Raw genomic sequence first — 15,322 nt, 5'->3', positions numbered from 1 at the left:
AAATAATACTTGTTTGTATATGCTTGGATCCGTAATTTATTTGCTCATACTCCATAATGGCGCCTGGATTAATGTAGTTTTCATCAGAAGCACTCTATATGCTTGTAGACGGGGTTTTACGGTATTAAATTTAAAGGTTGACTGTAGATTTTATCATCATGGAAAGTCATGGACTTCATCAGCAATCTTGAGATAATTTGTAAATGACTTGGCTTAGGGGTGCACCATTCGATTTGGGGGGGGGGGGGGAGTTTTACTCCACCCAACTCTGTATAAAGGTATACATTTAAAAGGTTGAAAAAAAATGTAGTTGCCCAAAGGCGGTGAAAAAAAAAAATCTTGGCGGTGGTAAACAAAATGCCCAAGTGCTAGACCCAAACTCCCCGAGAATCTAACGGTGCTTCCCTATACAATACTCTAGTCACTCCACCTTGTGACTTGACTTGTGACATGGTCACATCATTGATACAATTGCAATCCTATTACACAGTCTTTCACACTCATTCTTCAACATTAATTTTTCTCTTCTTTCTGTATCTCATTTTAGATTGGATATCAGGGAGAGCGGCTGGCAGCGAGTTTGTCATCACAGTCATCAGATGGCGGAGAGGCTGCTTTTTGAGGTTTGCGCTGGACTGTTCAGATTTGTTCTGCTTTGAGTGAACATTTTCGCCACCCTGCTCATTCATTTTTCCAAGACCGGCCTTCAAGCGTCTCATTTGTGGAATCGCATGATCTTCTAGAAAATGCAGCTTCAGGGAGATTTGACAGTTTGGCAGAATTCTTCGAAAAGATTCCATGAACTCACGAACAGCCACTTCTGCAAGACAATTCATATCATAATACAATGTACATTACTTATTTCAACTTCACCTTCAGACTTCAAAAGAATTAAAGTAAAAAAGGAAATCAATAAAGACCCACACGGATATAGGCTGAAAACAAGCATAACAAACAAACAAACATACAGACAAACAAACAAACAAACAAACCATAAAACCAAAAATAACACAATGTGATTTGCCAAGAATATTGAAGAACACAGTAAACTACATGTAAAACAGTTATTTGACTATTTATACTATTTATACAGGACAACCTGTTTTAAGTTGTGTTATTTCAAGGCATCACATATAACACTATATCATGCATGCTTATTGCACATACAACCCCAACACACACCCCACCCACACACCCATCAGCTGATGGTAATCATTGAAATATAATAAAAATCAGTTTATTTACACACCAGCCTCATCAATCTCCTCTTCTGTCATATGTCTTCCATGGTTTATCCTGTTGTGAACTTCAGCATACTTAGAAAATAGTTCACTGTATCTTGTTTTGATGTTTTGTGCATCTTTGGTAACAGCTAGTGGCATGTTGTCAGTGCCTAGTTGCTGTAGCATTTCTGAAGGAGTTTCCACCAGATCCATGAAAACGTCATTCTGGATAAGGAATAAAAGATGTACAAGTGCAATGTTCAATTATCATCTTGTGTTGTGTTGGTTTATTCTGTGGCAGATGTAGATATGAATCATACCATATTGGAATTATACCCTTGGAAATATGTAGCAGAAATCTGTGTCATGTGCTGAAGTATCCGGGTAAAGTATAGGCCATACATGTACAAATACCCAGGAAATTATGGCTCTATGGCTGGTGATATATCCCCAACAAGCAAGCAGTGGTAAGTAGGCATGCATGTTTTTATGTGTTGTGTTGGTTTATTCTGATGACATTTATGTTTTTAAAAAAATAAAATAAAAATATATCCTTTTTGTGGGTTGGGCAACAAAAAATAATAATCATTACCAAATCTGAAAAAAAAAATTTGTGCAACAAAAAATCTGTTACCTTGCAACCTTTCTTGACGTGGTTACCATTGAAAGCTTTGCCATGGTATGCCTGTCTAGAAATCCCATGTTTATCCAGGGTCCTGTCAAGTGCAGCTACAATAGGCCCACTTCTAAACCGAAATTCATTGTTCTCCAGTTGTTCTTCCTGTAATTATAACGGGCAAAAATATGTAACATTTTGTAAATTTCTGAAAGAGAAAATGTAATTAAAAAATATAGCAAAGCAGAAAATAACAAAGCGGCCTAAAAAATTGTTTGATTGGTGTTTACAACCCAACTGACCCTAAATTTAGGCCTTTTAAAAAAAAATTGGCAAAGAAAAAAAATTGTATTTAATTAAAAAAAGTAAAAAAATTTAAAAAGCCTTTATCAAATGCAATTTGCAGCTTTACATGTACAAGTAATTTTTCTTGTTACGCCAATCAAACATTTTTTAGGCCTATAGAATACCATCAAAAAAGCAAACGTACCAGTTCATTAATCTCTTGCCTTACTGTCCCAATGGCTCCCAACATGTTTGCAACATCTTTCTTCTGTCTTTTCTTCTTGATGGAAGCTAAGGGGATATCGTCAAACATGTCCTCCACTTGTTCTTTCTTCTTTTCTATGGTCTCTTTGACACGATCCTTTTCACTGATTCTTCTCATGATGGCTTGGTCAAAATTGCTGTGTTGTTTAGTCGCTATCACATCATCATCATCATCATCATCATCATCATCATCATCATCTATATCCCCAACACGATGCTTATAAATCTTGGAGTCGATGTTGTTAGCGTCAACTTCCAGCATGTCATACATTTTCTTAAATACACCAAGCCCAATGTGTAAGGACGGCACATTGATCTGTCAACAAAGAAAAGGAAGAAGAAAACCATATTTTTTTTCTACAGCGACTGGAAGGGAATTTACAAACTACCATAGTATTACGTAGTTGTAGAGAACAACAAGGCATTTATAGCCAGAAAGGTGTCCAGGTGTCATTTGGATGCCCTGTTTTCAATTTGGACACTCTAAAATTCTGATTTTAATAATGGAGTGAATAGGAAGTGGACACCCTGATTTTGTAGAATAAGGTATTTTTGACCATTTTGGACACACCTCTCTGGTTAATGCTTTGTGGAACAATATAGGCCTATTCTTGATATTTTACACAGACTCACATCTTGGGGCTCAATTGGGAACATAGGAGGTCTCACAACACTCTTGCTCACTATTTTGGACCTTTCCTTCCTACACCCATCCGCTTGGTATTGCAGATAATTCTGGTTAATACTCTCCAGGGTGCGCAGTGGTGCTGGCTCCCGATCTTGCAATGGCGTCTGCCAACCAGTCTTGGATTCCTCACAATACGGGCATGCACATACAGCTATAAAATTTAAAAACAGATGAACAAACAAAATGTCTTACGTGACTGCAATGATTATGAAGGGGAAAAAAAGTATAATTTTAATCTATTATTAATTGAAATAGAGAACTATATACCATTTGTGTTATTTTCATTACAATTTTTTATTAAATACACACCATTACAAGAGAGAATGCCATAGACTCTGCATATGAGCTCACAGTCACCGAAAAAAGACAACTTGAATTTGTAGCCTCTGTAAGAAAAAGAAAATAAGACACAGGAAATTCATTTTAAAGCTGTTTCTGGCAAATAGCTATTTAATATAAGATAAGTTGAGAAAAAAAACCAAAAAACCTGTTTTAGGGTCCAGACCAGCCCAGCTTTTGTGTCTTGGGATTTCTTTTTCAATTTGCTGAAATCATGTAAAATCAGCTGGTTTTTAGGGTTTTTTGTCCAAGATCTATTGATTTTTAGCGTAAACATATTTTTATTTTTGCAAATATTATCTTTATTAATTTTTTTTCAAGCTTTTTGTGATATTAAAAAATATAAAATAATCATGACCGCCTTCAAAAGTCTGCCTGCCCATAAAACAGTTTTTTTGTTTTTTTTAATCGCCTAATGTCAATTTCATTTTAATGCTTGTAATTTGATAAACTTTTTTTAAAAATAAATATTAACCATACCTCCAGATCATATTCTTCAATTGATCTATTTGTGGCAAGAATTGCTCCATTGTAATGTCCATGTTGGTCATGGAGTCGCCTCCGTTGAATGCAGCAAAGACAATCGTATTTTCCGCTGAATTGGGCTTTGGTATGTTGACTACCTGCAGGAACATTTTCATAGAAGAACCGCCTTTGTCTCCTCCAAGCTATAATGCAAAATATTGAGTTCATCTAGTTGATAGAATTCATTTAAAAATGTAAACAAAAACAAAGAAATTCAAAGTTTTCACATTCAAGTAGAACAGGGGTTCAGTGTCACATCTCACCAATTACCCAAAACACAATATTTTAAAGCTATTTTAATACAAAACATACACACACCTTTATCCATATCTCATTATCTGGGATCATTCCTCCATGAGTGGTGAGATTTCCAAGTCTGAAACAGACAAAACAAAGAATGAAAAATAAATTAAAAATATGTCTTAAAAATAAATAATCCAGTGTGTGTTACAGCAAACAAGACATTTCACAGCTTGTGCTGCTTACATGGCAATGGGTGGCCACCAAGTGTTTTTGTATGTTGTTTGTTATAACAGTTTTTTTTTCCTTGTAGCAATTATTAATTGAGAATTTGGGGATATGAATATTTTAGTTCATGAAGACATTTGAAACTCAAAAAGGTCAGCAAAGGAAAAAAAATAAATTAAATTAATAAAAACAAATAATAAAAACCTAGAAAATGGGGAAGGGGAGGGGGATATTGAATATGTATATGAAATGGTTTATTAATTTTTGACTATGGGTTGCATGTAAGATTTATTTTAAATTCAAAATTTTTTTTTGGTCAACTGCAGGGATCAAACTTACTTGAGGTGACGCTCTAAAAACTCAACCACAAGTTCAGGCAGGTTCTTTAAATAGACAAAGGGGGTTGGTTTGGTTATATAGCCATCTGAACCATCAGCACTATCACACGGAAAAACTAGTGGAATCATTTTCCCTTCAATGGGATCATTTAACAGCTCATCTCTCCTCCTTCTCATCTGGCGTTCTGATGCCAGATGAACGTCGATTGATTCCATGTACCTATATAAACATTGAAATATTCATGAGCGAGTAATTACATATTGTTACAATAATTATTATGATCATGATGCTGAAAAAATAGCATTTTAATTACAATTGTATATCAGAAATATACTGTAGGCTCTATAGACCATCTTGCTTTTAATTACTGCTAAATCAAAATTTTAGGATATATTGGTATGGTACATTGTATAATGTGGTTTTTTTAATTTCCAGAAAACCAGAATCTAAAATGGTCACTTTCCTTTGCTCAGTTTCATTGACTAAAACCAATACTGGCCAGCAAAAGCTATTGAAGTAATCTGTGCAACAAATTATACTTGAATTATGGCCCACGTGTCACTTGGCGTGCAAGCAGGACTTATGGGAGGAGCTATACAATGAGAGTACATGCATTTGTTTTGATTAGCACTAGTGCATGGTTGGTGTGTCTCTGTTCTCACCATGGTAACAAGCTGAACTTCAAGCATGGGGAGGAGCTACAAAGCGCACAAGCTAACTGCAGGATGTATTTGTTTTGACAAGCACTCATGTACATATCATAACACATGCATTCACATGTGCCCAGATGATTTGTTTTGACAAGATCATAATAAAGATCAGCTGATTGCAGAAAGTGAACAAGGTTTTGGTTTGGGATAGGGACTACATAAATACAGTTGGAAATGTTTTCTTCATTATTTTTTTTTTTTTTTTTTTTTTTTTTTTTTTTTTGCATACTCTAGATTCAAATTTAATAGCAAGGTGCCAGGTAATTATTTCTAGTGATAAAATATCATAACAATTTTTATTACTTTTCTTATTAAATGGTTTAAATATTTTCATTTAACAATTGCTCTACTTATTGTAGTCATTGTGTTACATTATATTTTTTTCAGGACATTTACATGTACATCATCATTACATGTACTATTCAAATCATATGTTACAAATACCTTCTTAAAACATCCATGCCCTCCCATGTTGAATGCATTTGCCGTTGAAGGGCTAGTGTGGAGTCAACATCAAGCCTAGGTTCAAGGGTTTTGGTATCATGCAGTATATGGATTTGTCCCTGTTTTAGAGAAATTGTTTGGCGGAATTCATCAATCTGCTTGGTTCGTTGCTTTTGGTATGCTTTCGTCACTTCTGTCGATGGTTTCCTGGAGTCGGTTATCTTTTGTATTTTTGCTGGCTGAAAGGTGCATAGAAAAAAAAAAAAATTATTTAAAAAAATATTTAAAGAAATAGCAATTTTATGTTTTACGTTTAGTCTGTGGTGCTACAGTATATTAATTTTTGGTACCGTACCGTACTTAGTTCTTTGCGAAATTTACTTATTGTATAAAATATTATAATTTTCTACATTTTAGTTTAAAAAATCTAAATGTGAGTTGCGTACCCTCCCACCAGTTCTTATCATGGCGGTGTTACTTTTCGATGCTTGGATCTTTTTGTGGAGCCATTTGTCTGCCATGCGTTCAACTTCGATGGGTAGTGGCTTGCCTGCTTCATGGTGTGCTGCCATTTTGGATAGAATTGAGGTTGCTTTTTGAAGTGTAGGTGATGTTATATTTCTTTGTAGAGGTCTACTTTGTGATGGCGTTGCTTGGCGGCATTGTTGACATGGACAAACAATGGTACGTGGCTTTGGAGCACAATGATGATCTTGTAAATTTATTAGTTCGGATGTAGCTCCACATAACGAACATGTAACAGTCAGATGAGGCAGTGGTACCAATATATAGTTTGGACTTGATTTGACATAATTAAATGGAATTTGTTGAGAACATATAGGACAAGGGACATTGATTAATTTGTGATACTGAAAATATTGACTTAGACATGACGAACAAAAATTATGATGACATGGCGATTCGACTGGTTGAGACACAATACATAAACAAAATACACAGGTGAATATTGAAGCCTCTTCACTGCTTCGGCCAATAATATCCATTGAAGGTTGGATTGTAAATTCTTGTTGTAATGAAATATGCCTAGTAAAAATATTGTCCTCTTCCAATGAGTATGGCAATAACAGAGGCGAACTTGACGTTGGATTGTTATCTGTTCTCTCTTGACATGGCCAATTTGCATTCCCCCCCTTTTGTTGTTTTATGAAGTTCCTACACACAGTGCATGTACCTGTTCTGCTGTGGGATAATGATTCCCAGTTTATATGGGGGTGTGCTTTCTGTCTGTTGAAGACTCTGCTGCCTGAGTCTTGATGTCTCAGGGACCTGGCACACCTATGGCAGATATGTGAGGGGCTATTTGATGTATCTTTCCACACGTTGACACCCCATATCGCATCAATCTGTTTACGGTAGCTGTCAACTGGGACAGGCACACACTCCCTTTTGTAAGCTTCCTTAGCTTTGAGTAGCCGGCAGCCACATATCCGGCACAACTTTGAGACGGCATCGATGTGAAAATCAAAAGATGACATGGTGAACCAAAAAATATAAAAATCCTCAAAAAATACTGGGGTTTATATTTTAAAATTTAATAAAAATAAGGCTATCGGTTCAACATAAGAAGCAACCAAGAAACGCCGGGTGGAAGGGTGCACAGCTGCCGATACGCACGCGCGGTTCGTGCCGTGATGTCTGCTGTGCAATTTGTATAGGAAATGCTATGCTGTTTCACGGATATTGCGCGTAAAACATCGAAACTTATACATCAAAAGGGGGCAAATAAAATGACATTTTGAGGTGGCCTATACTTCAATTTGGTATTAAAAGTTGAATTAGTGTCTTTTCTACATCAAAATATCATCGGCTTGTGAGAAGGACCTTTTGGCTTGCAAAAAGTACGATTTATTCGAGGCATACTTTTGAGATCCGATAAATACGCAAAAAAGAGACACACACAGTATAATTAGGGTCGACCTTTGAATTCGTTTATTTTTTTAATCAAACCATTTTCAACTTTACTTAAAACATTATTTCATCTCTTATTCGGTATATATTTAGATTTCTTTGATGTTTTATTGATATATGCATTTATTTTCTAAAAATAAAAATATGTTAGTGTCAGTACCGCAGTACGGGTGGATTACGTGCAGTGCTGCGGTTTTGCCGAATATCGCGGTGACACCGCGACCAATATGTCAGTGGAGGAAATAAAATACGAACACACGCACATTTAAACTTCATTATCGCAATTCAATGGGACTGAATCGGCCGTGTCCATAGTGTTTCGGAAGCTAGCCCTTTCTTATGCTAAATAGCTTTCCCAATTTTGCGTGCTGAATGCCACACTCGCCATACATCAGTAAACATCTAAAGAGGAGCTACCTGTTTTCCGTGTGTGTGCATTTTTAGCGTATATATTTCTGTGTATAATATTTGTATATTTGCCAAATGGCAAATATGGGCATTATGACCAATATTGCATGGTACATATAGGGAAAATAGATGGACGGTGTCCAAATGTGGCTAGAATATAACTTATGATCGAGTGTGTGATTATTACGTAGTGACTTCACCACACACAGGAGTGGAGATGTCCTCTAACTTTTTCTAATGGCCGTACATAACGCAGATGAATTTGGCACTGAAACTGGTTGAATTGGTCTGAAAATAATTGACATTAGGAGCCAGTATTGCTTGTGTGAAATTGAGTAACCAAGCCACGAAGTAATTATTGTGAAAGCACCACCCTTACCCGGCGCAATCGAAATCTCTCACAGTGAAATTGCGGGCAAATCTGCTGCCTGTTCAATATTTTAGGAGTAATTTTGGAATCTATTTAAGGACTAGTTTTGTAATTGAATATTACGAAATCTTTTCAAATCATCTAAGTAATATTTTGGTCAATAAAATACGCCAGAAGATACTCTTTGATACACACAAATATACAGGTGTGTGCATGTATTGGTATGTGAAACATAATCTAACAAGAACGTAATATATCACATCTAGTCCGTGTATTTTTCTTCAGTGTCTTCAGGCTAGTAATAATAAACCCAACCACGTATAATGACCATGCCTGAAGATCTGGTGAAAATGTCCATGGGAAATATTGTACACAGAGAAAAGGGTTTATAAATCTGAAAAAATAACAAAAACATATTGCTACAGCGATATTTTAATAGAAATACGGTAGTAGGCTTACATTCAAAAAATGTTTCAGCAAAGCTAGTCCAAGATAATTAAAAATGCACTACCACAGCAATAATATAAAATTATTTTAACATAATAAAGATGAAGATTGATATATGAAGTAAATAAACAAAGATTGACGTAAACCTTACGAACCATTGATAAAAGGCCCATTGATTAAGGTTTGACACTATTTTAAAGTGTTGCGATTTGGTAGTTCACAGCATTTTGCGAACGGTAGTCAGATTTGGCAAAAGTCGCATTGCTCATTTCATATCGAGTGTGTAGAAGAACTCAAATGTCACAGATATACTTTTGTTTGTCCTGCGGTTCTTGATGTATGTTGTAGGAGGGCTGAAACACCTGTAACACTTAAATAAACGTATACATAACTCATTAACAACGATAAATCAAGCAAGGTTTGAAAGTATAAGATTTGCAAAACATCAAAGTGTTATTTTTCAAAAAACAACAACAACAAACAAACAAACAAAAAACCAGGTTACTGATCATTTAGAATCAGGCATATAATGTGTGTACAAAATGTACACATTTAGAGGGCTGCTTAAGAGTTTCAGGGAATTTTCCTATTATGTAGACTACCCAGCAAACACAAAAACGTTTTAAAAATGTTTTAAATAAGTTATATTTTGGCTTTTGGTTTAGGTAAAAACGTTTTAATAACATTAAAATGTCGGGTTATATAAAGGTCATGATAACGTTTTAAAACGTGTTGTATAAAACACACTGCAACAATATTTTTGCAAACATTTTTGCCAAATATTTTGTCAATACTTAAATAACATTATGTTAAAATATTTGAACCCAGCAAACACAGAAATGTTCTTAAAATGTTCAAAACATTTTAATAACATTTAAATGTCGGGTTATATAAAGGTCATGAAAACGTTTTTAAATCGCTATTGCAAATATTTTGGGCAAACATTTTTCGCAAAATATTTTATCAACCCAAAATAACATTCTGTTTAGAATGTTTTGTATCAAGTTTTCAAGAATGTTTTTGGAATGTTATCAAAACGTTTTATATCCTTTATATAACCCGACATTTAAACATTTTCTGTAAAACATTTTTGTTTGCTGAGCAGTAGATTATCAAAAAATGTTTTATACTCTTAATATACCCTTTATATAACCCGACATTTAAATATTTTCTGACAACCTGTTATAACCTTTTGTGAATGATGTCGAAAACGTTTTGTGTTTGCTGGGTAACTATTACTTTTGTGTTTGAAATAGTTCTTGATGGTAAATCAGGAAACAAGTCCAACACTCAACCAACGATTACACCTCAAAACTTCCGTTTTCTTGAAGCACTTCGTGATACGACTTACATTGATGGATTGGTGGAAATCGCGGATACAGTTGTTTGCACAACTACATTTATACGTCAAATGTTACTGCAGTAACCATTGCTTGAAAATTTGATTGAAATAGTTCTTGGTAATAAATCAGGCAACAAGTTCAACAATCAAAAACGATTACACCTCAAAACTTCCGTTTTATTGAAGCACTTCGTGATACGACTTACAAAGATAGATTGATGGAAATCTTTCCACTTGCCACACTCACAACTCATGAGAACCAAACACCCCCTCTTCAGTATGCTTATCAATTAAATAGCCATAACCCAGCAAAATACCACATATCGAGGGTTCGGAACCTGAAAGCCGTAATTCACTATGACCAGCTCTCACAAAATGAGCATAAAGTTGGCTCCTTGCTTTGGTCTTCAAAATCTACATTTCCGCTGCAATGTCTTCTGTTTTCTATTGAATTTTGTCATGATTAATGGACTGTATCTTCTATAGTGCCCTGGGGACTTAATGCTCATTTTGTGAGAGCAGGTGATTGTGAGTTGAGGCTTTCTGGCTCCCAACCCTCGATATATAGTCCGGTACCTCCCCTTTAGAAGGGCGGGTGGAATACACACATGGCACATTTGACCAACCCCTCCGAGTGTTAAAGGAGGCTATTCGATTTTGTTCTGTGAGTTTTGTAAAAAATCAAAAAAAAAATATTTATTGTTATTTTTGTCATAAGAGCAATTGAACTATATAAAAGATAAACTAATCACACTTAAAGTTACCGGATATACAAATAATTTATTTGGATTGTTCTCCAGAGGAATCAAGATGAGTATAGAATTTATCTTTTGTCTTTAAAGGCAGAATAATTGTATACCGTAGATTGACAGATCTACCCATCTCGTTGCATTAGATTCAAGGTCATTCGGAATTGTCGAGTGAATGCACACTAAAAGGATTGCTTCAGAAAAGTGATAATAAAAACTGCGTGAATTTAGATGTTACTTGTACATAATAAAAATGTTTCTGTATCGTTAAGTGTTTGACAATTATTTTGTCATCATCATCATCCCGTATTACCAGTAAGCCAATAGCGTAGTAGTAAAACTTGATAGAGTATGGCTACGTCTGTCGGATATTCGCCACTTTAACTCGTCATCAACTTAATCCATAACGCGACTTAGGTTATACAATATTGGGTTGGAGCTGTAATGTTTATTGATTGGAAATCCTTTTTGAGCATAGTTATCATATTTGCTGTGTGACGCTAAAAATTTGCGTCACATTGCATCTTATGTTCGACATATCACCAACATGAAGCCCAGTGCCGACAACAAGGAGGGGATACCGTGATAAGGGGTGCGTTATCCCCGGGCCCAGGGTCTTTGGGGCCCGTGGGTAAAAAGGTAAAGTAATGGCCAAAGAAAAGGGCCTGGGGGATACCCCGTAATTAACTTTAAAGAGGCATATTTTCTTTGCATTGTTATGCGAGCTGTCTTTTACTGGCCCATTTTGGGATTCTTTGCTCTTTACGGGTCCACTAAGTATTTTTTTCGTTTCTTTTTACGGGCACATATCTTTCATTTGCTTTGCTTTTTACGTGTCTATTATTACGACTCTCTTCTTTGCTCCTTGTAATTCTGCCGCGCAAACTAGGTGTCCCTGACATTACAATACTCCTCTCCAAATTCTATTCATCAGTAAATGCAAAATGTTTCTACTCCGGCAACTAGTTGTTCCTTTTTTTATCATGATTCCACCCTAGTTTACAATACCCCTCATCTATCTACAAATCTCTAGGCCAAGTAAAGCGATACCAATCTATATTGTGTAGTCACTATACACGATCCGTAATATCCTTCTATATATCCTACTATGTGAAAAGGAATTTCATTGTAATCAAATACTCAGTGAAAGCACGTATCTGCTATCTATTTAACAGGACTTATTCCAGCTTATGGGATATTTGCAAACCCACTATTCATCAGATTACGGACATAATTTCCTTACTGTGGGGCGCGTTTTTGTCCGCTGTTTACGATTGAACTTTTCATTATGAATATTTATAACTTCCTTTAATGAGAGAACTTCAACGAATCGAATTTATGTACAAGATCTGAGCAATCACTAAGGATGGAAAATTGTACATTGTCTTTAATTATGAATAAAATTATTTGACAAAAATGCAATATAAAACGGCTATGTTTCAGGTTGAAGAAGATTGAGAGGAAATTATTTTGAACGGAGTATGAACAATCTCACCATTAAATATAAGTAGGTGGTCCACGTGATGTATTTTACCTATCATTAAGGCCAACCACTCAGGTATTCTAAATACAAGTTTTGAGTTTGGTTTTTTGAAGAAAATTGTTTATCATATCAAAGAGTTCACCTTGCACGAGCCCCGTCAGAGGTAAAGTGTTGTGTCTTTGGGCAAGACACTTAAAGTTGTTTGTGCCACTCCACCCAAGTGTAAAATGGGGAGCTGTTTTGGGGTACAGTGAAAACCAAACTGGAGTCAGGGTGACTTCAAAAGTAGAGTCCAGTCACTCTGCGATTCTATGTCCAAAATAACTCCATATTGGGAGTCATCTGACTCCCGTGAAGAGTCATAATTTGTTGACTCCGCTGAAGAGTCACCATTGATGACACTACATAGAAGTCATTTGACTCCCAATATGGTATAATTCTAGACAGTGGCTGGAATCTGCTTCCAGAGTCACCTGGTTCCATTACCGGGTCACTTCAACAGTCCGAATCCAGGTAGGAAAGCTTACTATTATTTAGCTTATGGTGACAAGACATTATTTTCTTCGGTCCTCTTTGGGTCTGTAGAATAAGAAACACCAAACCACGTATCCTTATGCTACCAACTTGTATCAGATTCTCAAGATCGGGACATTACATTTGGCAATATTGCAGTTATAGTCCCTAATATCGAAACCCTAATTCAGCTTAAAGTCTAAAATCGCTTTAACCTTCATCCTACGAAGGTAATAATTTTTGGCTAAACGTTTTTGCCAAGGGGTGGGGGGTTCTACATGAATTATATTAAAACCTTATTATATTCTATATGGTAACACTGGGTAACTAAGGGTATTCTCTATCTACTGATAGCAATATAAGTATCAACATACATTATTTTATGTGACGTGGCTCTGTCGTTATGATGTTAGTGCGTCCTCGCAAGAACTTTGATCTCAATATCACTGGTCTTGTAAGAACATTACTGAGCCTCAGCAACTCCCCCATACCATGCTCACTCTCGAAGTTTCATCGACAACAAAGGATTAGCCCAAGAGCGCTTATTTGAGCGTTGGATTTTTGTTAGAACAACCCCCTTGGTAGGATTAGGGTTAATGCACAGATACTCCAAATGCTTTTAAATAAATGTCAGATGAAACTAGTGCATATAGATTGAATAGGTCACATTTTGATATAATACAATCGCACATATCACATCGATTTTGGAATATTTCGTGTCAAGATGTTGTCTACAATTTTGCGCGCAATCGGCTGCATTTTACTTTAACCGAAATTTGGCAAATTTACCTTTGGTTATTTAATATTGCTCTAGCCGCAGGAAATGGCATAGCTACTGCTTAAATCATGTGCGTTATTAGCCTCAGTGCAGATTTCACACCATCTTTCATTAAAATTGAATCTACATTAGGTCGCTGTCCTGTTGAATATTAAATAAAAGATCTATGGCTACCTATCGGGACTCTAAAAGCGCCAAACTAAACTTGGTGCCTAGCCTTACGGAAGACACGACGGCTTCCGTTGCTAGTCACTCAACAGAAATTGTGACACCTCCTCCCTCCTGAAAGTTCCTTGTATCTGAAAATTGTTTTTTGGCCGAGAACATTGTACAAGCTCCGGATCTGTCACCGCTTTTGGTTTATTATCAATTAAATATACAATCTATTGGCCCATCTTATCGGAGCCTCGTCAGCTCTCATTTATTGACGTTTGGGCGTTTGTTTTTAAATGCCAGATCTAAAAAGAATATTGCAATATACTATGATATGGTGGCATGAATATACTACGGTCTTAGTTTATGTGATGTGGCTCTACATGTATTATATTAAAACCTTATTCTATTCTATATGGTAACACTGGGTAACTAAAGGGTATTCTCAATCTACTGATAGCAATATAAGCACCAACATACATTATGTTATGTGATGTGGCTCTGTCGTTATGATGTTAGTGCGTCCTCGCAAGAACTTTGATCTCAATCTTGTAAGAACATTACTGAGCCTCAGCAACTCCCCCGTACCATGCTCACTCTCGAAGTTTCATCGACAACAAAGGATTAGCGCAAGAGCACTTATTTGAACGTTGGAAAAATTGTTAGAACAACCCCCTTGGTAGGATTAGGGTTAATACACAGATATCCCTATTGCTTTGAAATAAATGACGGATGAACTAGTGCATATAGATTGAATAGGTCACGTTTTTATATACTACAATCGCACATATCACAACGATTTTGGAATATTTCGTTTCAAGATATTGTCTACAATTTCGGGCGCAAACGGCTGCATAAAACTTTAACCAAAATTTGGCAAATTTACCATTGGTTATCTAATATCGCACTAGCCGCATGAAGTGGCATAGCTACTGTCTAAATCATGTGCGCTATTAGCTTCAGTGCAAGATGGTTTTTCGTTTCACTTGACCTAGTACCTGATTTTAATAATACTACAGGGTGTATCAAAATTAAGTATACAGTTTGAAAAATATCGCTAGATTAAAAAGTATGAGTTCTTTGGACAAGATTTTCTAATTGATAACTTAATCAACATCTTGTCCTCCTACAGCTGAAAAATCACTGGCGTGTGACCATTAATAAGGATTTGGTGGCTACTTTTGTGAGCCGAGTACAAAAAGCCGTTGCGCAAAGTCAATTGGGTTTAAATGCCCAGTGCTTGTTATTG

The 15,322-nt window shown here is 35.9% G+C and overlaps 1 protein-coding gene across 1 annotated transcript; it reads right to left on the bottom strand.

Moving 5' to 3' along the window:
• Positions 1–500: 500 nt before the first annotated feature.
• LOC140143065 (uncharacterized) lies at positions 501–7,397 on the bottom strand. The gene is made up of 11 exons (XM_072165116.1): positions 6,348–7,397; positions 5,902–6,140; positions 4,748–4,966; positions 4,259–4,316; positions 3,896–4,083; positions 3,386–3,462; positions 3,022–3,227; positions 2,330–2,704; positions 1,858–2,004; positions 1,250–1,448; positions 501–820 (listed from the first exon to the last, which is right to left on the bottom strand). The coding sequence occupies exons 1-11, from the start codon at positions 7,395–7,397 to the stop codon at positions 501–503; spliced, it is 3,078 nt and encodes a 1,025-aa protein (XP_072021217.1).
• Between the last annotated feature and the right edge of the window lie 7,925 nt (positions 7,398–15,322).

This window comes from Amphiura filiformis, chromosome 20 (genome assembly GCF_039555335.1).
Source record: "Amphiura filiformis chromosome 20, Afil_fr2py, whole genome shotgun sequence".
Taxonomy (NCBI): Eukaryota; Metazoa; Echinodermata; class Ophiuroidea; order Amphilepidida; family Amphiuridae; genus Amphiura; species Amphiura filiformis.
Note: the sequence above shows the minus strand (reverse complement) of the source record. Positions and strands in the feature narration are given on the sequence as shown.

Coding starts and splice junctions, on each gene's coding strand:
- LOC140143065 (XM_072165116.1), bottom strand. CDS start 7,397: ATGTCATCTTTTGATTTTCACATCGATGCCGTCTCAAAGTTGTGCCGG. Junction 6,141..6,347: donor TGATAAGAACTGGTGGGAGG/GTACGCAACTCA, acceptor TGCACCTTTCAG/CCAGCAAAAATACAAAAGAT. Junction 1,449..1,857: donor ACGTCAAGAAAGGTTGCAAG/GTAACAGATTTT, acceptor TTCCTTATCCAG/AATGACGTTTTCATGGATCT.